The 25633-nt window shown below is 54.3% G+C and overlaps 10 protein-coding genes across 10 annotated transcripts; 5 read left to right on the top strand and 5 right to left on the bottom strand.

The window, feature by feature from the left end:
* Nucleotides 1-348: 348 nt before the first annotated feature.
* AYL99_09038 (hypothetical protein) lies at nucleotides 349-2641 on the bottom strand (the record flags this gene model as incomplete). The annotated part of the gene is made up of 7 exons (XM_018840546.1): nucleotides 349-573; nucleotides 1246-1448; nucleotides 1503-1576; nucleotides 1627-1646; nucleotides 1710-1763; nucleotides 1820-1935; nucleotides 2029-2641. 7 exons carry the CDS (start codon nucleotides 2639-2641, stop codon nucleotides 349-351), a joined length of 1305 nt encoding a protein of 434 aa, XP_018690293.1.
* Nucleotides 2642-3786: 1145 nt separating this feature from the next.
* AYL99_09039 (hypothetical protein) lies at nucleotides 3787-4723 on the top strand (the record flags this gene model as incomplete). Its single annotated transcript, XM_018840547.1, has 2 exons — nucleotides 3787-3905; nucleotides 4024-4723. The coding sequence occupies 2 exons, from the start codon at nucleotides 3787-3789 to the stop codon at nucleotides 4721-4723; spliced, it is 819 nt and encodes a 272-aa protein (XP_018690294.1).
* Nucleotides 4724-4860: 137 nt separating this feature from the next.
* On the bottom strand, nucleotides 4861-6178 carry AYL99_09040 (hypothetical protein; the record flags this gene model as incomplete). Its single annotated transcript, XM_018840548.1, has 2 exons — nucleotides 4861-5292; nucleotides 5351-6178. 2 exons carry the CDS (start codon nucleotides 6176-6178, stop codon nucleotides 4861-4863), a joined length of 1260 nt encoding a protein of 419 aa, XP_018690295.1.
* Nucleotides 6179-6608: 430 nt separating this feature from the next.
* On the bottom strand, nucleotides 6609-7662 carry AYL99_09041 (hypothetical protein; the record flags this gene model as incomplete). Its single annotated transcript, XM_018840549.1, has 2 exons — nucleotides 6609-7495; nucleotides 7548-7662. The coding sequence occupies 2 exons, from the start codon at nucleotides 7660-7662 to the stop codon at nucleotides 6609-6611; spliced, it is 1002 nt and encodes a 333-aa protein (XP_018690296.1).
* A 1405-nt stretch (nucleotides 7663-9067) lies between these two features.
* AYL99_09042 (hypothetical protein) lies at nucleotides 9068-9616 on the top strand (the record flags this gene model as incomplete). Its single annotated transcript, XM_018840550.1, has 3 exons — nucleotides 9068-9270; nucleotides 9323-9463; nucleotides 9520-9616. The coding sequence occupies 3 exons, from the start codon at nucleotides 9068-9070 to the stop codon at nucleotides 9614-9616; spliced, it is 441 nt and encodes a 146-aa protein (XP_018690297.1).
* A 550-nt stretch (nucleotides 9617-10166) lies between these two features.
* AYL99_09043 (hypothetical protein) lies at nucleotides 10167-11468 on the top strand (the record flags this gene model as incomplete). The annotated part of the gene is made up of 1 exon (XM_018840551.1): nucleotides 10167-11468. One exon carries the CDS (start codon nucleotides 10167-10169, stop codon nucleotides 11466-11468), a length of 1302 nt encoding a protein of 433 aa, XP_018690298.1.
* Nucleotides 11469-11558: 90 nt separating this feature from the next.
* AYL99_09044 (hypothetical protein) lies at nucleotides 11559-13544 on the bottom strand (the record flags this gene model as incomplete). The annotated part of the gene is made up of 1 exon (XM_018840552.1): nucleotides 11559-13544. The coding sequence occupies one exon, from the start codon at nucleotides 13542-13544 to the stop codon at nucleotides 11559-11561; it is 1986 nt and encodes a 661-aa protein (XP_018690299.1).
* Nucleotides 13545-14795: 1251 nt separating this feature from the next.
* Nucleotides 14796-15708, bottom strand: AYL99_09045 (hypothetical protein; the record flags this gene model as incomplete). Its single annotated transcript, XM_018840553.1, has 2 exons — nucleotides 14796-15216; nucleotides 15281-15708. The coding sequence occupies 2 exons, from the start codon at nucleotides 15706-15708 to the stop codon at nucleotides 14796-14798; spliced, it is 849 nt and encodes a 282-aa protein (XP_018690300.1).
* Nucleotides 15709-18829: 3121 nt separating this feature from the next.
* On the top strand, nucleotides 18830-21211 carry AYL99_09046 (hypothetical protein; the record flags this gene model as incomplete). The annotated part of the gene is made up of 3 exons (XM_018840554.1): nucleotides 18830-18926; nucleotides 18992-19530; nucleotides 19583-21211. The coding sequence occupies 3 exons, from the start codon at nucleotides 18830-18832 to the stop codon at nucleotides 21209-21211; spliced, it is 2265 nt and encodes a 754-aa protein (XP_018690301.1).
* Nucleotides 21212-21930: 719 nt separating this feature from the next.
* AYL99_09047 (hypothetical protein) lies at nucleotides 21931-24183 on the top strand (the record flags this gene model as incomplete). The annotated part of the gene is made up of 5 exons (XM_018840555.1): nucleotides 21931-22023; nucleotides 22095-22232; nucleotides 22331-22765; nucleotides 22883-23304; nucleotides 23475-24183. 5 exons carry the CDS (start codon nucleotides 21931-21933, stop codon nucleotides 24181-24183), a joined length of 1797 nt encoding a protein of 598 aa, XP_018690302.1.
* Between the last annotated feature and the right edge of the window lie 1450 nt (nucleotides 24184-25633).

Raw genomic sequence — 25633 nt, forward strand, 5'->3', positions numbered from 1 at the left:
GTCACCTCCATCCTCCTTATCCCCCTCAGTCAGTTGCCTCATCGTTGCTGGATGCGTCATCGTCTGGCATTACGACACTATTGAGGTATGTGACCTATTCGTGCCGAAAGTCAGCAAAAGCCCTTTTGGGATGCTCTGGTCAAAGAAACTCAGAGTTTATGCCCAACCGATGGAGTGGGGAGAAACTCAAGACCACCAGTACCGCCGGTACCGCCTGGGCTCAGGTCGGCCCGACCATGCCTATTGATGGTCTGAGCTGGAGGTGGTTGACGTGTGATTGGGCACCCAAACAGTTGCAAAGTCTACACGGAAGTTCTGTCCAGTCGCAGTGCCAGTCACATCAGGTTTTCATCGAGGTGGCAGCCTGGAGACACTGGAGACAACCGCAATTGCAACGATGGGCACGAATAGGAGGTAAAGAGGTGGACTCACAAATGGTACCATGACGCGAATTAACTCGAGGATGGTGGGCAGGCCGTGCTCGCCTACCACCTGTTCGTCGGCGAGTCTCTTTCCTAGGGTGAAATTGCGCAGCCGAAGGAGTTCGATATTTGGGTTGTCTGCTTCGTAGCCCTGTCAAGACAAAGGGTCAGCCCAGTCTAGATCATGCAATCTTCGACACAGACTTTTGGGCTCAGGGTGCGGTCCGTTCAGGAGCGACTCCTTCTTGTGCAATGAGGAATGCTGCCGTGGTGATGAGAATTGCGCGCACCGCCGCCAGCAAGGGAGGGCCCGGAGAGCATTACTGCCAGGAGGGGCAATTGTAGGGCCTTCCCGCTCCAGCAGCCCGGCAGCTCCCATTCTTAGTTCTTTTTGGGCTCAAATTGTGACTTGCAACGCATGTTGATTTGTTAAGATAGTGCGCACATGCACCACTGACTTTTGCTGGCAGTCATCCTCGGCCCCCTGGTTGAGCGTGTCTAGCCCTGACTCCTTGCATCGACTGCAGTTGAAAATCCGGGCGTGGTCTCAGGGGGTATTCAGGTCTGCTGCGGACGCGTCCAGCCAGCCTGTGCTCTCCGGTCGGCGGAACAGTTGGGAGCAGGTACCCTCCTGTCTACGATTTTGTGGCTCAAGCACGGGTGGGCTTTCATCCTCGCAGGCTTTCCCCGAATGTTACTGTGGTTGCAGGACTTTTGATGTCGCTAACTTGGGAGCAGCGCTCGAACAGACCTTCACGAGTCGTTGACTTATCCCTTTTCCTGTGCACGGGTGCAGTCTGTACAAAAGCAAGAAAACACATACCTTCGGTTTCGTTTTCAGTGCATTTTCCTTGTTCTGGTCGGCAAAGGCCTTGACGGCCTTCTTCTCGTCGTTCGATGCGACACCCAAGACGTTTTTGCGCAACTGAGCCTCTGTGAGGACCCTCCTCAGTTTCTTCGGTTTGCGGTCGATATTCGCTCTCAGCAGGCCCAGCGGTTGGGACTCTGGCATCCACAACCCAGAACCTGTCACATTCAGTGTTTGGCAGTCGGCTTCCGATGGATGGGTGTCTGTCATACCAACGAAACTTTTGCCTCCGGGCTGAATATGTACGTAATAACATGCATAAGGTCCCTTACGACCAGTTCGAGACCTGGTGGCGGTCAACACAGGTTATAAGAGCCGGCAACTGGAAGTTTATACCATGCTGCAGAGAAGTGAGGCTTCGAAAACGAGTTAGTACCATGAATTCTACGGGGCGAGAAGCGAGGTGAAGGAGAGCATACTTTGTAAGGAGTTGGATCAGAGGAGAATCGGATGTCTCGATAGATTCTGAAGACCTGGTATCAGGGGGATTAGTGTGCGAAATCGCAAAACGCCTTCTCTTTGCACAAACCAGATCCTTTGGCGGCAGCTCAGGGATCGTTTCGTCAATCTCTGTGATTTTCTCGGTCAGGGCTTCCACAAAGCCTTCCCAGTCCTTCCACGAAGCCCTGTAATCGACGTCGTGGACTAACACACGCCGACGTCAGTATGGCAAATTACACTGGGATGGTGCCAGAAACCGGCACGCATTCAAAACCACTGGGGCAGGACGTGACCTACTCTTCAGCCATTCTCTGTCATTATTCTCCTTCAGGTCTTTCAAGAAGGCCATGGTGTTCGGATGGATCTTCTCATTGACGTATGCGATGCCTCCATCCCCCCTGGGTTTCGGTTTCTCGATGAAGACCTGCTTGCCCGGTCCCAAGCCCGTCTTGACTCCAGGTCTCCAGAGTTCTTTGCCTTTCTCCAAAACGGCGTTGGCCACAGCCTGGACGCCGCCCGTGATCCCACCCCTACGCTTACCCGCGGCCTTCGTCGTCGGCTTTCGTTTTCTTTTGTTCTTCGCGCCAGAGGAGGAGGCGGAGTCGTCTTCTGTGTTCGACTCCTCGGTCGTGGGATGATCTGTTTCCGACGCGCTTTGGTCTTCATAGCCCGACTCATCGACATCGTCCTCGTCCTCGGTGGGGTCGACATCCTCATCCTCATCCTCACTGTCCGGCTGCTGGAAGTACGGGCTTTTTGTCGGCGTCGCCTTGCCACGACCTCGACCCTTCTCGACAGACTCCTTCAGCCTCTTCGAAACCCTGCTCCCAGGGGTTGTCGAGGGAGTTTCTTGTGACAATTGACGTTTGTGGGCTGCTTTCGCGCCAGGGGTTGATTTTCGAACTGGCATCGTCGAACAGTAATTGTGCTGATCTAGCTAAGGCCCAAAAATATCGATGTTACGTCGCGATTATCCAAAACAAGATCTGAGTCTGATTTCTCGAAGTACTTTGATCTGCTAATGGACTTGTGGTCCGTCGTCGTTGATGTCGCTAGGAGACGCGTTTGCCTGAGAAGCGTGTCGACGATTACGTCATCCACCCTACTATGACTTGGTGTTACCGCTTGTCCGTGGGTGGCCTGTGTGCTGTACTCTTCCTCTCTCTCCGTCTCTTCTATATTAGCATCTACGATCTGACAATTGTGGCTGTTGACCATATATTGAGGTCCGGCAGCGTCAATATCTCAGTCACTGGTCTTCAGTCGGTCAGTTTATTGTGGCATCTATGCTCTGACGTTTCACCCTCTTCCAAGGAACTCCCAGGACGACCCGCCTCGCTGGTTTACAACTTTTGGACACTATCGTTCATCACCTTTCAGCTAAAAGTTTGACGCCTCCAGGGAAGTACACCGTTCCAACCAAGAACGAGCCAAGCTCTATAACCTCCTCTGGTTGAAAGCACGAATGTGGGAGTACACCACTGCATGAAACCGGAGTTGTCGCTTTGGCTTTCTGCCTGATATCGAGCCAGTTATATTGCACTTCAATTTCCAACGTCCTCAAAATCAGGTCAATCTCGGCGAGATTTCAAGCACCTCCAGCATCGACTCCACGAAGCTGGTAACAACCAGAATCGGACCACGTCCTTCGGCGACTTTTCCGTTCTAAACCCACACCACATCATCAGCTGTTCGACCAGCGTGACTGACGTTACCAGCTCTTTTGGGAGCCCCGTGTGCGTCTTTCCGCGGATTTGGACGGCAGGTTCCCTTAGGAAAAGTCCTTCGCATATCACATCCAAGTACTTAGGACGTGAATTCGCGCAGGACATCCAAACGGATTTGTGCAGAATGTCTCCGTGATCACAGAAAACTCTCCGGCCAATTTCAATCTCAGCCTTGTGCGCTTTGTTCGCTTTGTTACACCCTCGGATACATTTTGCACAAGTCCTACTGGTATAAATCTATTGTAGTTTTGTTGCACTGAATTAAAGTCTTCCACCACTGTACACAACTGGGATATCAGATCTTTGCAAGCTGAAGCCCATCGCTACAATGACTGAAGATTCACACCACCACAATCACCACCACCACCACCACCACCATCACGGTGCAAATCACAGCCACCATCCTGATAATGAGGCCTTCACTGAAGCAAATCGCACACACTGGAAGTACGTCACTGGCTTTGTTGTTACACTAATTTGCATACCTTGATCATCAGGCGGTGTAAAGTGCTTTTTGGAGCAGCTTCCATTAATCAGAGGCGAAGCTGACTCACTCCATCAACAGTGACTTTGCCTCACGATACACATCGGAACCGTGGCAACGAGACCTCCTCAACAAAGTGACTGCCTTCATCCACCAGCATGTGAACTGGATTGGTGTGGACTTCATCGACCCCTCGACGACCTTTCAAACCCAATCACCAGCATCGGCGGCCACACGACAGATCCGCGTCCTGGACTATGCATGTGGGCCTGGAACCATCACGCATGCCCTCGCGGCTCGCGCAACGGAATACATTGGTATCGATCTCAGCGAGAACATGGTCAAGGCCTACAACGTGCGCTTCAACCCCGACCCCGCTACCGCCGGCGCCCCCTCGTCATCCGCAGCGGATGGATCAGCCGGACTGGACGACAGAGTCGACGACACACTGACCGCCCACGCCGTGGTCGGCAACCTTCTTGACCCCAAGGACCCCTCCCCGTCGCATCTCTCTTCTCCCGAATTCTTCAACTTCGATCTGGTGGTCGTGGGCCTGGGCTACCACCATTTCCAAGACATCCCGCTCGCCACGAAACGGCTCGTCGAGAGACTCCGGCCAGGTGGGATCTTTCTGATCTTGGACTTCGTCACGCACGCCATGGAGAAGAGTTCGGATCCCGTGATGCAGCGGAGCGTGAACACGGTCGCCCATGCGGGGTTCAGCGAGGAGGAATTGAGGAGCTATTTCGAGGACGCGGGATTGACGGATTTTCGATTGTGAAGATGGATGGTGAGGTGGTGATCCGGGGCGAGGTGAAGAGGAGGCCGTTCCTTGCTCGAGGTCGAAAGCTGTAGAGACTGCTTGCTACATGGCGGATTTGAAGGGCCACGGAAGAAAGATGTAGTTGAATCGCCACGTCAGTCAAAGCCTAGCGCCGTGAGATCCTGATCTATCTCCTCTAGCTGCTGCTGCTGCTGCTGCTGCTCATGTCCTCGTTGCCTGGTCGTATTATTCCTCGTGGTCGCCCCTTCGTTCATGATCTTCTGCCTCTCGAGCCCTTCGTCTCTCTTCCGCCTCCGTCGCTCGTCTTTATCTTCCCACCCTGATGATGATCGGGTCCCGCGGCTCCTCTCACCGGTGGCCGCCGCCTCCGTCATCTGAGGACCAGGACCTCCGCCCAGCCCATCCCTCTCCATGGCGCTCTTCAGCTCGCGGCGGAACCGTTCCCTGCGCTCCACGTTCGCCGCGAACCGCTCGTTGACCACGCCCGCGCACAGGGCGAGGTACTCTTCGCTGACGAGCCGGTGCACCACCTCGCCGGCGCGGCCTTCGGGATGGGCCGTTGTTCCCTGCTGCGCGACAACAATGCCCACGACGGTCTCAAAGGCTACCCCCCGCCGTGCGCACGGCCACCATGACGCCGTGCCCGACGTCATCCAGCGCTCGTAGGCTCTGCACCCCGCTCTCGCGGAACCCGGCGTTGACGGCCGCGGCGAGCAGCGGGCGCGCATGGCGCAGCGTCGCGCAGTGGATGTGGAGGATCAGGGGGGAGAAGGAGAGGTGGATGAGCTGTGGTGAGGGTGAGGCTGTGGAACAGGACGAGGAGTGGGATGGAGATTGGGATGCGGACGACGACAGGGACGGGTCGTTCAAGTGGAAGAGCGAGGAAAAGTACTCTTGCTCTTGCTCTTCCTCTTCCTCTTGCTCCTGCTCGTCAGCTGATTTCGCTGCTCTTGGGGTCCCACTCTTCTTGACGCCGCCGGCGATGTGTGTAGGAGTTGGCATGGGCACAGGATCATGCGACACGTAGAGCCAGCGTCCTCCGCCTTTCCCACCGGGCGACGTCGAGGTCGAGTTTCCTCCTCCTCCTCTTCCTCCTCCCTTTCCCACCCTCGTCTCCACGTGCGAATCCGCCTCTCCCTCTCCCTCCCCTTTCCCGTCACGCTTCCTCGCGCCACCGCCGCCACCACCTCTCTGTTCGCTCCTCGGCCCCTCGACAAACACCGCCACCCTCCCCGCGCAACTGCTCGTCGTCACGAACCCGTCGTACCCGTTGATCTCATCGATCAGGTCGCGAATCTGCGCGTCCACCGTCCCCTTGGGCGAGTTGTCCGCATACTCCTCCTCCGGCTGGCCGAGGTGCGCGAGGATCTGCGACTTTTTGGCCGCAAAGGACGCGGGCACACATGACGGTGGTGCAGTAGCTGGTACTGCTGCTGCTGCACCGTGCGGCATGGGCAGATTTGATTGTTGTTGGAATAATTAGAGGCTTGCAGGGGTGAACAACATAGAGTGTGTTGGCGAATGTATTCTGCGGATTTTGCCTGTTGTCGATGGATTGAAAAGTGGCGTTTAGCGTCCATTTGCCGGGGTTTTGCAAAAGCCGGAGACGAAGCCTTCAAGATATGGAAATCAAGTGTATATAATAGGAGGGAGACATATCTCATTCAATTCATTACTTGTCGTACACGAGTCTTCTACGACATACCACTGCATCTACACAAATTTATTTCTAGATTCTTAAATCCATGGTTTGAATAACCGTTCAAAATTCCATCCGTCATTATCCATCGCCTCCCGCTATAACCCTCGATGGGAACAAACATAAACAAGATTTCAAAGAAGTGGTACGTTGAAAAAAGCTGCTGTCGCCCAACACAACAGCCTATGCGACTGGCGCCGCAATGGCAGCCATTGCGTGGTCTTTGTCCAATACGGTGGCTGGTTGGGTGAATGTCTCTGGCCACAAGAACGCCTTCTCTTCCTTGCGCGGGCTCAGAGCCGCGAATACAGGCACAGCAGCCCGGCTGCTGACTCTTCTCCACATGTTTGCGCGAGGGTTGAAGTTGGATGGCAAGCCTTTGCCGTGTGTCTTATCGTCATCGAGTTTGGCGATCTTGATGACTTCTCTTTGAATGTCGGCAAATGTGTCGAAGGGGATGTATGAGAGCCCATGCTCAATGCAGTACTCCTCCAACTTCAGTCCTCGACGAGCGAAAAGCACGTCAGCTTCACGTGCTGCGGGAAGGTCTGAGACACCGTCACCAATGAAAACGATCATCGGTATCGTGCCGTTGTCGCTCTCCAGCTGCGCAGCCGCTCTGTACTCATTGATTGATCGCGCTTTGTCGTGACCAAGATCGGTGTCATGTCTCCAGATAGCTTCCCATCTGCTGCCGTCGCCGGCAATTTTGGCATCATTGGCCACGATGTCAATGTGTTTGCTCATTTCTTCTCCAATGAAGTGATCGAGAACCTTCCGCAACACGGGCTTGAGCCCCGCCGAGATGACATTAAAAGGAATGTTGTTGTTGACGCAGAATTCGTGGAAGGTCTGAAAGTCAGGGTCGATGTCCAAAGCAGTTTTCATAACCTCGAAGCCGTCCTCGAATGGCACATCGAGCGAGGCGTAGAGCTCATCAGAGACTTCACGAAATGACCGTTCTCCAGACTCGAGTTGCTGCGCCAGAATTTTCCTTTTTTCCGGACCGCAACCGAAGTTGTCAAAGAGGGTGTGGCCAGTGTCTTGCATGAAGATGGTGCCGTCAAAGTCTAGATTCGGCTATCAGACGAGATCAAGTGTTACAATGCGCGGCGGGCATACCTGAGAAACAGATAATCTTTCGCTTCGTGCCCATGTTGGCAGTGTTGGCGCGATACACACCAGGTCGGGCCTGCTTGGGCTCGACCGGCGGAGGAGTGATAGCAATGGGTGCCATGGTGTGAAGGGTCTATGATCGGGTGGGCTTTCTCGATAGTGTGGCTGATGAATGAGATGGTGGTGGTCAAAAGAGGTCAAGGCTGTCTTTATACCTGCAAAAGTCTTCAGCAAACTTCAAAAGGATGTACGTAGGAGGCGGCAGTGGCTGCATGAGGGCTTCAGCGTAGACGATGCAGAATCACTAGCTCTAGTCTTCAGAGCCTGGGAGTATAGATGTCATCCCGTGGCAGTTGTTGTCCGTGTCACTTGCACAGTGGCCATCATAACCTTGGTACCCTCTCCATTTGGTCAGATGGGATGCGATGGTTGGCTGCAGATGCACGACAGATGCGTGTTGACGCCATCATCAAGTGGGCAATGCCATGACAGTGGCCAAATAAGGGCGCTGTGGATACCGGAAACGATTCAAACAATGGGAAACCTCGAGTGGCAAAGCCATTTGACCATATCATCGCACATTGTGTAGAGCGGCAGGTTGCAGAAAATGCACATGCTAGTTCGAAGAGGCTCCGCTAGCACGATGAGGACTCCTGAGAGAATTGGCATCTTGATATGTACGATGACGCCGATTCACCGCGCGATTGGCCGGCTGCAATCAGCGTGGGAGTGAGCTAGGCCATGGCTGGCGGGAAAGTGACGAAGGAGAAGCGGTCAGCGCTGGTGGCACCGAGATGCAAGGCCCAGGGTGCAGTCAGTGGTGGGGGTCGAGTAAGGCTATGATGACATGGTCTAGCATTGAAACAAGGAAAGCAGCAAACCTGGCATTGTTGGAGTCTGTGGTAAGAGAGAAGAGAGAGATTGATGATCGTAGAGAGACAAACTGCGACAAACTGCGTTTGGTAGCCAGTCGCCGTCGGATCGGGAAAACTATGGCACCGTCACCGCCGTCAGTTTATCCGAAGATCGACGACAACATTATCGACAACTCATGGATCTCGCAACCTTCTTCGATCGGCGACCGATTTGCAGCCATGGTCGATCACCGCAGCTTTACTTCTTCTTCATGCTACTGCTGAGACTGGACTCTGTCTCTCCTTGTCCGTCTGGAAAGACTTACTCCGGGACACAGTCGAGGCTGATGTGAGATACGAAGATGATGCAGAACATGGCGCAGACACTTTGGTCTAGGCACATATCCCGACCAAGTTCACACCTATTGCTGCCGTGCCTCTCCAGCTACTTTGTCTTCTTTGTGCATGTCGCGGGCGCCGGTGCGAAAATGAAGGACCTTGCACGCTCTCATGTCGTCTCCCACGTACGGCAAACAGCGAGCAGCAGGCGCGCCCACCTGTCTTTCCGACAGCAAATTTGATCCTTTCTCTCAAACGCTTCACTGCTGACAACACCATCTCTTCAAACAGTTCATCTCTTCTAATCGCATCCCTCATTCTATCCAAGCAAACATGGCTGAACGCAGACTCGTGATCCTCGAATCCTTCTACTTGAAGGACAACAACAAGCAGCTCTGGCGCATCACGAATCCCCCGGGGCTTCCATTCTACGACAGCATCAATGACTACGAATTCGTCCGACCTGCTCATTGCAGACCGGGAGTGATCGACGAGATGTCCAAGATCCTGGCACTCATGTCAACAACCAACGACTGGTATTTCGCGCTGAAAGCTGGGCTGGTCTGTTCTGTCTTAATCGTTTCTCAGGAAGTTTATTGGCGTCATCAGCAAAGGTCCTGCGGGCGAAATCCTCAAGCCAGACGGGGACCACTACAGAAGAGCAGTCATTGAGCGAGTCTCGTGTAATGCCCACGCCTGCAACCACTGTGGCATGCCGTACTCTCGCAAGTGAGCAGACAACCCTCCTGTTGGCGTGTGCCTGACCTGACTGTAGCATGTCCTAGCGAGGTCTATCTCCCGGTTCGCAGACACTCGACCAACTCTACTGGCCCTCCCGTACCTCCTGTCCAGAACAGTCAACCGCCAGCGTACAGAGTCTAGCTGCAGAAAATCGCATTCCAACTCCAGGGTTGCTTCTTTTGAGCTCCTGTGAGATAGTTTTCATGCATCTTCCGGTGGTGGGTTACTGTGACCAAGTCACGTTATGATGGACTGTATCCATGAAAAACAGATGGACAGTGGATATGAAGAAGTGAGCTGAAGTTCACGTTGCAAAGGGACAACCTTGGCTCTAGCATTCAGAGGGTTGAAAATGATGTCTATGGTCACGTATTGGAGCTCGAACACAAGGACAAATGTCTTCGATAGCTGCATGGAGAGCTAGAATTAGTCCAACAAAGGAGATATTTTCCACTTGACAGTCCCCGCAGCGAGCGACGACTGAAGCCTCCCTCGGCAAACGCGGTTAGAAGCGGCACTGCCAGACTGCGGAGCAAGGGAAATTTATCCAAAGTAATAAAAGTCATAAGCAAGACCTCGCTCGCTCCATTGTTGTCTTCATCAAGTCAGTAATTACAAATTTCACACCATCAGCCGTTCTCTGTGAAGACATTCCTTGTGAGTCTCCTACACTTGAGCCACTGAAGCAACCATGACGTCCGCTCTCATCCCCAGATTTGCCCGCTCGGGCATACGCGTCTCTCGCAGTTGCAGCGTTTCCCTCCCCGTTTCCTCCAAAGCCGGCGCCATACGAGCAGCGTCCACCACGTCGAAGCATCCTGCCAACTTCACCCCTCCCACCACCGAAGACCTGTACGAACTGCGCGAACGCGTGCAGGAATTCACCCGTCGCGAGATCCCGGAGGAACTGGCGGCGCGGACGGACCGAGAAAATGACTTCCCTCACTTCATGTGGAAGAAACTGGGCGAGGCGGGCTTCCTGGGCCCCACGGCGGACGAAGAGTACGGAGGCCTCGGCATGGGATATCAAGCACACAGTGTGATCATGGAGGAGATTTCGCGGGCATCGGGGTCCATCGGGCTCAGCTACGCGGCTCACTCGCAGCTGTGCGTGAACCAGCTCTCGCTGAACGGGACCCGGGAGCAGAAGGAACGGGTCCTGCCCGGTCTGATCAGTGGGGACAAGGTGGGAGCGCTGGCCATGTCGGAGCACTCGGCGGGTAGCGACGTCGTGAGCATGAAGACGACGGCGAAAGCGGTCGACGGGGGCTACCGCCTGAACGGGACCAAGATGTGGATTACCAACGGGCCCGAGGCCGACTTCATCGTGGTGTACGCCAAAACGGAGCCGGAGAAAAAGAGCAAAGGCATCACGGCCTTCATCGTGGAAAAGACCTTTGAGGGCTTCTCGGTCGCGCGGAAGCTGGACAAGTTGGGCATGCGCGGCTCCAACACGGGCGAACTCGTCTTCGACAACGTCTTTGTGCCCAAGGAGAACGTCCTGGGCGAAGTCAATAGGGGCGTCAAGGTGCTGATGGAGGGGTTGGACCTGGAGAGACTGGTCCTCTCCGCAGGACCGTTGGGGATCATGCAGGCCTGCCTGGACTTGGTCCTGCCCTACACGCACCAGAGGAAGCAATTCGACACCCCGATCGCGCACAATCAGCTGGTCCAGGGCAAATTGGCAGACATGTACACCAAGCTCCAAGCCGCGAGAGCCTACACCTACAACACGGCGAAGAAGGTCGACGAAGAAGGCGAGATCCGCACGCAGGACTGTGCCGGCGCAATTCTCTACGCCGCCGAAAGAGCCAGTGAGTGCGGGCTGGACGCGATTCAGTTGATGGGCGGCAACGGCTACGTCAATGAGATCCCTGCGGGGAGGTTGTTGCGGGATGCAAAACTATATGAGATCGGGGCCGGTACCAGCGAGGTCAGGAGGATGGTCATCGGTCGGGCATTCAACAAGGAGTATGCTGATCAGAGCATCTGATTTCGTTTTCTTCAAAGAAGAAGATCATCACTTCATGGTTTCATGCCGGTAGACTCATTCGTCATCCACAAGGGACCACCACAAGCAACACTATCCAAAAGCAAGGCGACTCTGGCCCTTCTCGACCTTTGAGCCTCGCCCCCGCGAACTACTGGCGGCGCCACGCCTCGATTTACTACCGGTCTGACCAGGTGGACGACTGTTCGTCGGGCCCGTCACCGACCCCGAATCTTGGGCTTGGAGGTCTTTGGCAAAGTGCCAGTCTTCATGCTCACCTCGCTCGGATTCATTGATGGCCTTCTGGCAACTTTGACAGAAGTAAGTGGCGATGTCTTGTTGATGCAGTTGAGGTGGTGGGGCAGGGTTGGTGTCTCGGTCTTCCTTCTCTTCACCGTCACCCTGTCCGCTCACGTCCTCCTCCTCTTCCGGATGAGCTTGGGCTTCGTCGTCGCCCTCCTCGGTGCTCTCGCCCTTGGAAAAGAAGCGGGCAATGCTGGAGGGACCTTCGTTCAGTCGTCGCCGTTTCTCAGGCCGCCCTTCATCGTGGTCCGGTGTCGCAGTGCTACTTCGGTGTGGGACATCCATGGCCGCCCGGGCTTCGTCCCCTCTCAGCAGGAACGTATCGATCCCCTTATTCCCCGACACGCCCTCTTCAAAGCCACCGACGCTGAGCGAGAGGTTCGCGCACGGCCAGGCCCTCCCATCGACGATAACCTGTCCGAGCAGGGTCTTGGCGAGGTCGAAAAGCGCCATCTCGTCGATCTTCTTGCCTCCGGGTATGGGTAGTTGTTTGGACCGCGTCTGTCCGCCTTGCCGGTGATGCAGAGTGATGGTCTTGGGTCGTCGCTTGTTCTCGAGCACGCCCTCCTCGACCAAGCGAGCATAGATATCCGCCACAAATATTCGAAGCCATTTATGTGCCTGCTCCGTTGTATTGATAGACGGCCTGAAGGACTTGGCCGATAACATGGATTTGATCTGCGTCCGCGCACTGACTTCGCTGTGGTCCTCTCCGCGAATCGTCCCGTAGAGCCACGTACCCGTCTCGTCGCCCAGCTTGGCCTTGAGCTGTTCGAGGGGAATCTCCCGTAGGTCGGTGACGTCGTCGGTGTTGAATGTGTCGACGACGTGGTCCCCGAGTTTGCCGCCCAGGTTCCGGATCTTGGTGAACTTGAACCCGGACAGGAAATGCTGCACAGCCCGGTTGCGCACGATGGTCTGCTGGTTGGGCTTGCGGTAGCCCGCGCCGAGCTTGGCCATCATCTTGTTGCGCGCGATGCCGGCCGAGCAGGTGTACTTCAGTCGCTCGCGGATGGTGGTGCGCAGGCCCCGTACGATCTCGGAGCCGATGTTCATGACCACGTCGTCCCAGTCCGGGTCGTCGTCCTCGGTCTCGGTGGCGTCCAGGTCCACCAGCGCGTCGGCGGATTCCCAGTTCAGCGCGGTCGACGGCGGCGGCGGCAGGTGCTCGGTCGGGTCGTCGTAGGGCGCATACCGCAGCAGCTCCGGGTACCGGTCCAGCAGGATCTGGTGGATCTGGGCCGACAGGTCGAGGAAGACCTCGTCGATACTGGCCTTCTCGACGCGCTGGACCGGCGGCGGCGGCAGGATCTCCTTGATGAGGGCCAGGCTCTTCCGCGACTCCAGCCGGTAGGGGTCGAGCGACACCTTGTCGGTCTGGATGTGTTTGGCGGCGTCGTCGCGGTAGGCCCACTTGTCGTCGCCCTCGCGCCAGGTGGCGACGTGCTGCACCACGATCTGCGGACACTTGGCCTTGGCTTCGGTGATGGTGACGTGGCGGTTCAAGCCGAAGTCACGGGCCGGATAGTTGATGGCGATGAGCCCCTGCCACTGCTGCACGGCCAGCGGCTGGGTTTCGGGGACGCCCAGCCGCACCATCTCGCACTGCGCGTAGAAGGCATCGTAGTCGACCAAGGCAATGCAGCGCAGGGGACACGATGTGGACGACTGGGCCAGGAGCTGGAGGTGTTTGAACGTGAACCGTGACTTCTTCCTGGCGCCGGCGCGGAGGGGGATGGGCGACGACGGCACAAAGGAGGGCTGTGACGAAGACATGGGTTGAGGTGGGCAGTTGTGGCACCGCGCCCAGCGTTGGCTGCTGGTTATGAGAGAATTTGGATGGATCCCTTCATTTTGACTGCCATCTTGTCTGGCTGTAGTCGGATGGTGAACAACGATGTCGCGTGGTGGTGGGAAAATTCTAGACGCGTAGTCGGTATATAGGGGATGGTGATGACGTAATAAGCCCAATGGGCGGCACCAGCGGCCTTCTTGGGCGGGGTATAGTTAAAGAACGCCTAGGCGCGGGGGTCGGATGTCACCTACAGTCGCATATACAATAGGGCCGGTTTGGGGACCACATTAACCGTAGTGTTGCCCTACAACCCCTACTAAGCTCACCCGTGATATTGTTTACCCCGAGAGCCAGGAGACGAGACCTCTAGGGGATACTATATCTCTCCTAGCCCCTTACTTAGAATTTGGTAGTTCTCCCAGCTTCAATATTGCTCCTCTCGTAGTTGTGACTTCCTCCTCTTCCTCACCACCACCATGGCGCAGCCCGATCCTTTCGGTCCAGGGCCAGATACTGGTCGTGTCGTATTGTAGAAGGGGCACAAGTTCCCCCAAAAACCTCGGGTTTCATTGGTTGCGTAGAATCAACGTATCTATCTGATTGGCTAATTTAAGTCAACTTTCTCGATGTCCATACACAGTTTGGAAAATATAACTGGTGACTGGGACGCCTGATAGTGCCTAGGCCACCCATAGGCAATGTTATTATCCAGCTTACATACGCAGTCTGATGAGACCAATCCGGCAATACCAGACCACGTCCCTCCGCTGTGTGTTGTTGCTTGTCGAGGACATTTTGGACACTCAAATATATACAGTATCGGGTGGAAGACATAGTAGTGTACTACCGGGTCTCGACTGAAGTGACCGTCATTACATTGCCTTGGCAACCCTATCAGGCGCAGCCGCACATTCGCCGCTGAGGACCCAAATACAGCATCTCTCCATCGTATCTCTCACATCGAACGCCGCTTATACTGTATCACCGAGAATCGGCTTTGATGTCCTAAATACTGCTCCACGGGTCCTACTTCTGGGAACCCGCTCAAGGCCAGGGCCACAAGCACACGTGGTGCGAGGCCATCACGCTCATGACGACCGACGCAACTCGCCCTCACAGGGTCAAGAAGGGAACAAGCCGTGGCACCTTCCCAGGAGCCCTCTCGAGCTCTCCTTGGGGCACTTGTTGAAACTTGAAAGGCTCAAAGAGAGAGGAACCCGAGCCACGGTGTATTACTCCTTGGCAGCACTTTGAACAGCAGCCTCAACCGAACCATCGGCCTTGGTCGCCAGCTTAGCCATCAACGCCTCGATCTTGGCCATCATTTCACTCTGCACCTTGGCCGTTTCCGCCTTTGCGTCCTCCAGCTCCTTTTTCAGCTCTTTGGAATCTTTGGCGCTGACGGTGCCCGTGCTGACATATAGATCTGGATCATTTGCCTGCTGATCAGCTCTTGCCGTGTCGAATAGCTTCTGGAGCCGGTCCTTTTCTGCTCGTGGATCGAGCTTGACGCCGCCACCTTGACCACCGTTGTACTCGAGGTCCACGAATGTTCGCTCCGCCATCTCGATCTCGAGGATCAAAGCCTGATACTGGTCTTGGGCTTTGCGATATCGTTGGGGCACCCCTTGGCCTTTCTGCCAGGCTAGACAACTTATGATCGAAAACAAAATCAGTCGTGCGTGGTCCGATGTGGAACTCTGCCTTGGGGACTTACCCAGCCAAAACAGTATTCAAGGCTCCCAGCACAGTCAACGTCACACGATGCGAGTTCTTGTACGCAGACAGTGCCGTGAACGTTGCTGCGAGAAGGATTTGAAACATGTACAAAGTGTTGCTGATAACGCTTGTGCAGAGGTAGGCTAGTCTACTTGCCCGTTCCTGGTCTTTGGCACGCTGATAGAGACCAATGTTATCCGACCGAAGTCGCCTCGATCTTGCTTCGGGGGCTCTGCCGAGATCAACACCATCTCGAGTGAGGGATGGTGGCGTGGATATGCCGACCAGCAGCTGGAAGAGCTCGAGAGGTGTGTGCCCACTGGGCTCGTTGACGATGGCCTTGTCAGGAGCAGACGAAGCCCGCGAAGGTACTGCAGAGGGCGCTGATGTAGACACAAGGCCTTTTTCAAAATCTCTGGTATCCATGACCAGGTTATCCAGGCGGAAGAGTAGGGAGATAGACCAGTCCTACCATCGAGGCTGGAAAGCCGTGCGCATTCTGTATATACTTTGTACGGCCAGAGTTCCTGGCAGCGAACAGTGGTGACGCTCGCAGCTGGCTCACTCATCGAGCCAACTTGGTTATCATGTCTATGTGATTGGCGCGCTATCCGGGGTGAAATATAGTTGTAGAGAAGCGAAGTGGTCTAGGCTCGCGGGGCATTTTGGTGGCGTAGCTGAATGGCAAAGCCGTAGCTGAAATCAAATGCTCTGCACCATACAGCAAGTCCGCCAGTGAAGTCGTTGCTACAAAGTGCCCATGGACTTCGACAACAGTGTTCAACCCCGAAATACATGGCATTTGCTGTGCCAACGTGTCACAACCCCCAGCCTTGCTGTCGCTTCAGCATCAACAGGTTCCTCACTGTCTGTGCAGCTCTGACGGACTTGCTGGGTCTTCTGTCTATCGTATTCTTGTACAGTCTACACCACACGGCTTGCACAGCACTGCACGCGCGCTCGTGGCTTGTGCGGCTGAAGACAGATCACTCATTGTCTCTTCCCGACATGACACTGAGAGCTCTCGATTGGCTCACCAGAACTGCGAACTGGGCACGGGTGCCACGTCTGCTATGAGAAAATCGGTCTAGATGCTCGGTGGCTGCAGATGTTGGACCCTATCCACCAATCCTGGAAGTTTATGATTTGGCCACCTGAGGGGTCTGGACAGCTTGGCACATGGTGATGCCCACCTCGCCTCAACCTCGAAGCATGAGAAAGGGAGAGAGAGAGGTGACTCTCATGCGAAGAGGCTGGGTTTCTGTTTCTGTCTGGAATGGCGAGTCTCCCACATCTCAGTCGGCATTTGTCAGGAGCCTTCGACAAGGGCTACATGATAGGAAGGCTGTGGTATATATAACCTATAGACCGTTGTCCTAATAAAGCTTCCTAAGCCAAGGCAATATAGAAGGCGCTACCGATATCAAGGGATGGGTATAGGCTTCGAGACATACCCACTAAGCATAGCTAAAGTACCTAATAACAGCGGTACCCGGAATCAGGGCTGAGCACCATTGATGAGAAGGACAAGGAGGACGAGCAGCTGCCAAAGCAGGCTGAGTAGCTCACCACAACCTCACCCAAAAGGAATTTCCAAGAGCCATTGACACAGACAAGTGCTCCCAGCAGCTCTCGCTAGCGGACTCGCACTGATAATGAACGGATCTTCTCAGGTTCGTGCGACTTGCAGAACGCTTGCCAAGGTAGTCATCAAGAATGAGGAAATGTTGCTCGTTCAGCTCCTTGCTAGCCCAACAAGGGCTCATATATACAAGTCACTCACCAGTCTCAAGGCGGTCAGTATCGAGGACGTCAAATGTTGCTACTGCCTGAGTCGGAAGCTCGTAAGCGCCACGACACTTACAATGCAATCTACTCTCATCTCGGTCGCTTCACAACAAAAAAATGGGGAAACGCTTCAGCTGAAAGTTATCAACCACGCTCCAAATACAAGGCTGTCTTTCAGCTTATCGGAGGAGCCGGTGTATCGCATCGCCTTACGGCGGTCCTTAATCTACTGCTGGGTTGCTTCGAGATCAACGAGATACATGAACCCATGTGGCACCTCAGAGTATACATTGATGGTCGTTGAAACGCTGCAGCCTGACAATGAGCACGGACTTCTTACGTGGTATAGGAAAATACGTACTGGGTGCGTACCGGCATCGATGTAACTTTTGCTGATAAAGGATTCCTTGATCCCTCAGCATGTCTCGACAGGCGTCTCGAATAAATGATGCAGATTCTTCAGCAGGGTCGGTGCTGTGAGATTTCCAGCATACGAGTCTTTCCCTTGTGCGATCAGCTCGTCGGGGAAAGCAGCGGAATGACACAAACAAGGGATATCGAGGATTTGCCCACAGAACCTGGACCTCCCCTGCTGCTCGACTATGTTAGCTATAAGCCTCGCGACTAGTACGAGGCAGAAATCCTACAGCCCTCAGATCCTCAATTGCTGTGCTGGCAGCTACAAGAGCACCGGCCTGCGATAGTCACTTTGGTTACCTCCCTGCCTAACATTGGCATATTATCGAAGACCCTGTGGACTGCCGCCATTGCGTCTTGACGCTGTGTGGGCCACTTCCATTCTGGAGTATGTCTATAGCAGACGTTGACAAGGATGCCCCCATGTGCAAGAACAGTCCGAGTTGCAGTGGGTGTCCTCTTCATCGAGCGAGCCAAAGAGGGAACCGCCTCCATGAAACCAGATATAAACAGACAAACCGCTACCCTTCTATTCCAAAACAGGCCAATAAACACGGATCTAAATGACAGCATGCGAGTCAATTGGAATGCAAATGCATGATCCAACCTTAGGAAAATGACCTACCCAGCTCTTTCAGGGCACTTTGCGCACGAGCAGCCCTCTCTCGATTTATTTTCTCCTGGACCTTGAGGAGAAACGACTCGCCAAGAGTTACTGCGACCGGTATTGCTCCTGCGAGTAGCTCTGGAGGGATTGCAGCGACAACCCGTTCCAAATCCGCGGACATGCCTCCATAATGCGAAAAGTCTGCCATGGCAGGTGCCAGATTGATGCCACCGCTTCCAAGGCCCGACTTGCATACCAGACCGAGATATACAGCTTGGATGGCTATACTACTTGCCCAATGCCAACCCCATGAGAATCCTGAATCAGGCAAGGCCGGATAGCCTTTTTAAGGCGGACCATACCAATCCCAGGATAGGATGGTTCCCCGGGACCAGGGCATTCGGGTATCGGCTATACAAAAAACTCAAAGGATGAGGGATGCGGGGGCCGGAACCAGCTTGGACGAATTGGGTCGGTATTGCGTGCAAGGCTCCTGAATGCCGGCATCTGGTGTTTGACCCTCCACACGCTCGTTCATCGTCGTCGACTCTGTTTCCTCCCCTCTGAGCCCCAGGCGCCTTTTTCGTCCCTTGCAGAGATCTAGACACAGCAGGCCCGTTTATGCAATGCTTCCTTCCTCTCAGAACCCGGTGGCTGTCTCAAGGCACATGCCGGCTCGTCAACGCCGAGCGGGGAGAGCTTGTGAGAACTGTCGTGCACGCAAGGTCCGATGCGATGTCACTATTCGTGGATCTCCGTGCCGCAACTGTGAGCTTGACGAGACACCCTGCCTCATGGCTCAGTGCCGTCGCGGCAGGAAGCACAAAGAATGGTATATGGGACTGGGCAGACCTTTGCGGGAACCCGCTCTTGCCAGGTCCTCTGATAACAGATCAGAGCAGGAGGATCTCTCCTATACAATCCGAAGCAAAAATGCCCGAAATGCCGTTCGACCCTCCACTAACATTTCTACAAACGCTGTGGCCGTCTTGAATTCAATGAATTCGTTGGAAGACGTTCCACCGGGTCTGGACAGGCTTCAAATACCTTTCCCTCAGTTATTTCAGTTTTCCGAAAACGCTTCTCTACGACAATTGCCGGCATACATTCAGCCGTGTCCCAAGCATCTCACAGACACAGATATAGCATATCTCCGAAGCAAAGGCGCCCTGGATATACCTCACGAAAGACTCCGCAATGAGACGATCAGATGTTACTTTGAATATATTCATCCTTTTGTGCCTCTCCTCGATGCGGCGGAGCTCCTTGTTGTGGTTGATGGCGACAACAGCCATCAACCTGCGCCACAACTAAGCCTGCTGCTCTTCCACAGCGTCATGTTTGCCGCCGTCCCATTCGTTGATGAGAGCCTCGTCACAGAAACAGGATACGCCAACCCGAAGATCGCACGAGGGGCGTTCTTCCAAAAAGCAAAAGTACGTCCCCGTTAGCCCTAGCCGTGCCAGACGTCTCACTCATTCAGCATAGCTTCTGTACGATCTCGACTTTGAATTCGACAGCATCACTCTCATTCAGTCTATGTTGCTCATGAGCTTTTGGTCAGATAGACAAACACAAGACGCCTATAAACAAACCTGGCACTGGGTCAACGTCGCAATCTCTCTGGCCCAAACAATTGGACTGAACCAGAATCCCGAGAGTCTGCCGCTCCCTCCGAGAAAGAAGAGCCTGCGAAAACGTCTGTGGTGGTGCTGTTTCATGCGCGATCGGGTCATTTCCCTGTACCTGAGTCGTCCGTTACGCATCCATGGAGACGATTTCAACGTCCCTTTGCCCACCATAGAGGACTTCGAGATTGACAGCCCAAGCGCTCTTCCTAGCTCGGATGCGTGCTCGCGCCGTCTGCTGCAACTGTCTTGCTACGAAAAGACCACGCAAATCGAGTTGGCAGAGATCTTCATCTCGTTTCTCAAGCTCTGCATCGTGATAGGAACCATCATGTCTGCCCAGTACTCGCCCCTCAGACCAGCCTCTGGGCCTCGAAGCAGCTGTGTAAGGCCAACTTTGTCTGCAATGCTCTTCCCCGTCCACAGCCCGAACTCGGAGCAGTCTGCCACAACGCCGGCCGAGTCTGCTATTTCGCCCCTCGAATCGACTCTCAGGGAGTGGTACGACACTCTCCCTCGTTCAGTCTGCCTCTGGGACCCACAGCCAGAACCGCAGCGTTGTTCGACGTGGGATGGTATTGTCCGCGATCATGTCCAACCTGTAAGGGAGGGTAATGCTATAAGGACAGACTCCTCCAGACCACCGAGCGTGGTGATCCAACGCGCCATCTTGCACATGTGCTACTATACCGCTGTTTCTGCACTGCATCGCTCCCAGAACAAATCCCGTCACTCTCAGGAGCAGGTTTCGGATTCGGCGAGCAACATCGCCAAGATCTCTGCCTTTTTGAACGACAGAGGGCTCGTGCGATACCTCCCTGTGACCGCCATCACCATGTTAGTCCCCAGCATCATCACGAATGCTCTTCGCATCAAGTCGATAGTTCAGGAATCCCATCAAGGCAGGGGAGTCCCCGCGCACATCGATGAAATGGCCAGAGCGAGAGACAATGTCAACAGTCTGTTGGTTTCTCTCAAAACCCTGCAAAAAGTATATGTGGCCGCAGACTGGGTGGCTCTCTTGGTCGAAGCCATGCTTAACCATGCAAGAATACGCATTGTAGTGCCCCAGACCGGTGACTTACGACTTTACGCCGGAAACAAAGCAAGAAGCCGGGCATTCGAATTGGACATTCAATTTGCACCAGCGTCTGAGAAAAAAAAACCTATACCCAGGACTCCCACTTCGATTTCACATCAAATTCAAGACCTACAGACAGATCCCACTCTGTCGACAGGCCAGCACGCTACCGATATCAACGAGTGTGCCACCGTCGGGGATTACAACTGGCAAGAACTGATCAGTCCGGGCGCCAATCAAGACCTCAATGTCGACGCAGATGGAAGCCTGTGGGATCCGGCGGTTAATCTCGACAGCAACGATTCGACAGGACAGTGGAATTTTGGCAGTATCGGCATCGACGAGTTTGACGAAAACGTGGACGGTATGATACCCTGGGACGGCACCGATGTAGACTGGCTGGCCTAAGATGAGAGCCGAACTGAGCTTCAAGGCTTGGACTTCATGTTCCAGTGCTGGTAAGCGGTGATCCGGGTCGATAGATAATCGTGCAACTGGTGGTCCGTGGCAAGTAATGGAATCTTATAGAGAGTTTGGGGCCCCAGATAATGCTCTTCCAGCTTTCATCTCCATGGGGAAAACATCCATTAACAAACCATGGACGGGTCTGAAGGGTGGAGACCGTGCATAGCCCTATGTGAGCCAATCGGCTTCACGAGCTGGGTATAGGCATGGATCCGGCATTGCGGCTATACTAGCACTGCCGTGAACTACATATCTACACAACAGGCGGGCAGAGATTAAAACTTGCTTCGTATTCTGTGCAGAAGGAAAGATGCTGCTTATTGGGTCTGTAGCCGACGTTTCATATTTTTCCTCTGCTGCCTATTTTGTGCAGCGACGGTTATACTAAAATACGCGTCTCGCTGGTGAGCCCACCTTGCTCGACGATACCAATAACGGCAGCAATAGACTGGAGGCCTTGAGTTTAGCCAAAGCGCCTAGAACCGGCTGATGAGAGTTCAAATCGACCAGGGTGGTCCAGGCTAATCTTCAGGGACATATCTCTTTCGGAACAATAACGTTCAGGGGACGTTGGGCCTTTCCAACCGCGCGAAAACTGTCTCCGGGCTTGTTTACCCCTGTGACGAGAGCATCTCGCAGTCTGTCAATCGCCCACTGTCGACATGCCGCTCCTCGCTCAAAAAAAGCTGCCGGTCCCGACCCAGGATCTTCTGTCGTGGATTTTCGACGGAGCAGACTATGACCCCAATAAACCAGTATGCGATCCAAGATGTGGAGATGGCCTGCCGAAGAAGAGAGGCTGACATCAGGACTTACGACATGAAAGATCTATATCGATACTTCAAACCCTTCACGAACACTGTCTCTCAACCAGGGGCTTGGCTTGGTTCGGAAGCTCGCGGCCGGGTTCCGAGCCGCCGGGCTCAAGAAGGGAGAATGTGTCTGTGTCCACTCTTTCAACGATGTAGGGAGTATTCTTTTTCGATAATCTTCTAGTCTGTTTTTGGTCCGTGGCGTTTCTCTCCGAATGAACTCCCCTGTTGACCCATCGGATCACCCTAGATCTATTACCCGGTCCTTTTCCTAGGAATCCTCGCCGCTGGGGGCACTTTCGCGGGGACGAACCCTTCCTACACGTCTTTCGAGCTGAAACACCATCTCAAGACCGCGGGCGCAAAGTATGTCGTCGCTGAACCTGAGTTGCTGGATGCAATCAAGGCCGCGTCTGAAGATTGTGGCATTCCCGACTCCAACTTCCGAATCTTCAATGTCAAAGGCCAAGCAGTGCCCCAGGGATTTCAGTCCTGGGAGGAGCTCATGGAGCATGGAGAGCGAGACTGGGACCGATTCGACAGCGAAGAGATCGCCAGCACGACCCCGGCGGCGTTCCTGTTTAGTTCGGGAACCACCGGCCTGCCCAAAGCAGCTGTGGTATCTCATCATAACCTCGTCGCACAGCACACTCTTGCAATCGCGCCGGATGTGGTGCCCTGGCAGGTAAGGAGTCTCCGTCACGCTGAGTGGATTAGAGAGCATGGCTTCCTTTGTGACACGAAACCTCAGCTCTCTAGGCACGCATTCGTCGAGGAGATTCTTGCTCATCCGTTGATATAGGTCCGGCGGCTGTTGTACATGCCCATGTTCCACGCCGCGATCGTGCCCGTCGGACACACCACCCCCTTCAAGGCCGGCCATGAGACGTACGTGATGCGGCGGTTCGAGATGGAAGAGTTCCTGCACTCGATCCAGGAATTCAAAATCACCGACCTGTCCATCAGCCCGCCGGTCGTGGTCATGGCTCTGGCGAGTCCACTGCTCAACCGCTACGACCTGACGTCGGTTAAATGGTGCCGGTCCGGATCCACGTCGTTGGGCAAAGTCCATCAGCGCGAGTTCGAGAAGCACCTGGCTCCGGACGGCGTCTTCAATCAAGTGTGGGGCATGACGGAGACGACCTGTGTAGCATCCCGGTTTTGGTATCCCGAGAGTGACTCGACAGGGAGCATTGGGCGGTTCATCCCGAATTTGGATGTGAAGTAAGTGACCTCTAGCAATGTTTCCCGGTCTCGCTTCATGAGGTCTGTGTGCTTTCTCGTCTTCATCAACGGCCTGAACAAGGACGAAATATCAAGAACAGCGCTGCCGCGGATCAATATCTCCAGAAGTCTTGTAGGATATGCCGCTGACAAGGAACTCCTCTTGGCAGACTAGTTGACGAACAAGGGAACGACATCACCGCAATGGGGGCAAAGGGCGAACTTTTAGTGAGAGGTCCTACCGTCATAAGAGGCTACTACCAGAACCCTGCGGCCAACCGGGACGCATTCGACGACGAGGGGTATTTTAGGACCGGTGATATTATTTCGTGCGGGAGAATCGCGGACGACAACAACAGCAATACAGGCCAGACCGACGATGCGGGGACTGCCGACGAAACTGTGGACGAAACCCCAGCCACAGCCAAGTGGTACATCCACGACCGGAAGAAAGAACTGATCAAGGTGCGAGGGTTCCAGGTGTCGCCCGCCGAGCTGGAAAAGGTCATCTTGCAGCATCCTGCCATTGCGGACGCGGCCGTCATCGGGGTCAAGGTCTACCACGATGCCGCACCATCCTCCTCGTCCGTGTCATCAAGCACTTCCGTCGATAGTGGGAAGGACGGAGAGCACCCCCGTGCCTACGTGGTGCTGAAGCCGGGGAGAACCGCCACCGAGGCAGATGTGAAAGAGTGGTGCGCTCGGCATTTGGCCAAATACAAGGCTTTGACCGGAGGAGTGAGATTCAGTGACGCGCTGCCCAGAAATGCAGGGGGGAAACTCTTGAAGGGTGTGTTGAGAGAACAGGCTGCCAAGGAAGCTCGATCAAAAGGGCGTAACGAGCAAGATGGTAGTTCGCCCATCCGGGCCAAGCTTTGATTCCTGCCGTAGGAGGGTTCTCTGTTGTAGAGGAAGACATCAAAGAAAAGCACAGACAAGCAGAATATTGATAGCACGTATTCATGTGCAGGGTCTGGCATCCCCCTTCGTCACATCTGTATCGTAGCCACCGTGACAGCCTAGAACCTGTTGACTTTGCTGGTAAGAAGGAGTCATGACGGCAGGTCACGACGCCGTATTAGAATCGGAATATTCATCATTCTGCCGCTGGAGCTCTGAATCAATGAGACAACTCGTTCGCAATTGCGCCTCGAGGTGTATCCCCAGAGGAATGCGAGTAAATGGTGGTAATATCGTCGCCTTGAGCCAAGCATTCGAGTATCACCTTGCCAGTATAGCCACGGGTCTCGGTATGTGCAGTTCATGGCTTTGATCCAGTAATTCAAGTCACCTCAGCCATATGTAGGCGGCCTGTTGACAAGCTATTTACATCTGAAGTCCCACGCAGATGCATCATTTTCAATCTAACCTGCCTTCGTGAAGACACGATCTTGGCTGTACGTGGAGCTCTGAACAGTCCGCCTCAAGAATCGGATGTCCACGGGCCGGCACATGGTGGACATTGCCCTTTGGATGCTCACATTATTCTCAATTGTGCAACTGAGATCCCACATCGACGTTCGCCAACATATTCGGCTGTCTGAATGAACGACGTGATTCCGAGCGTGAGGCTCCCAGGAAAAAGGGGAGGCTGGTGTAGCCAATCAGAGAAGCAGTGATCAACTAGATCGAGCTAGACTCAAGTTAGATATGGAATAGTCTGAGGCTCTCTCGCTTGTGATTGGTAGGGCTCTCGAGTGCACCCAATTTGCTTCAGGTGCGGGCGGCGACAGAAGTCTCAAGATCTGAATTTCCAGCCATCCCACCTTCTATCCTGAAACAAGCCCCTCGGTTTTCACTGCATCGTCTTTGAACGCGATCGGTGATGCCCGCCGTCATTGACAAGTTGCTGCGAACTTTCAGTGGCAACGATCCAGACCGTATCCTCTGATATCCCTCGAAGGTCACAACCTACAGAATTGATCTCCGATGCAATGCTCGTCCTGCGTCGAGAACTCGGAATCCACTCCGATACTTGTACAGCCTGCAATAAGAACTCCAACCAGTACCGAGTACAAATCGGTTCACATGGCGAAGTTGGGAGCATTGGTCGCGCCGAGTGGGGAGTGGTAAGGCCACTTCTGGCAGCAGCATCCAAACAATGACGGCGGTGGCTGGAAATCTAGATCGAAGAGGGGTATATTCAGATCAAGGTATGGGATTCTGGGAGATTAGGATGTACAGCACCCGATGAGTCGAGATCGCTACCACTGGCTGGAGTTGCTGCAGGATGTATGCAGGTGTACGGAGTACGGGGTTCCTACCAGTGGTTTAGATGTATTATTGAGGAGCGCTCACGCCCTCGTCTTCTTTGCACAGAATGGCACAG

This window comes from Fonsecaea erecta (genome assembly GCF_001651985.1).
Source record: "Fonsecaea erecta strain CBS 125763 chromosome Unknown Scaff8, whole genome shotgun sequence".
Classification (NCBI taxonomy): Eukaryota; Fungi; Ascomycota; class Eurotiomycetes; order Chaetothyriales; family Herpotrichiellaceae; genus Fonsecaea; species Fonsecaea erecta.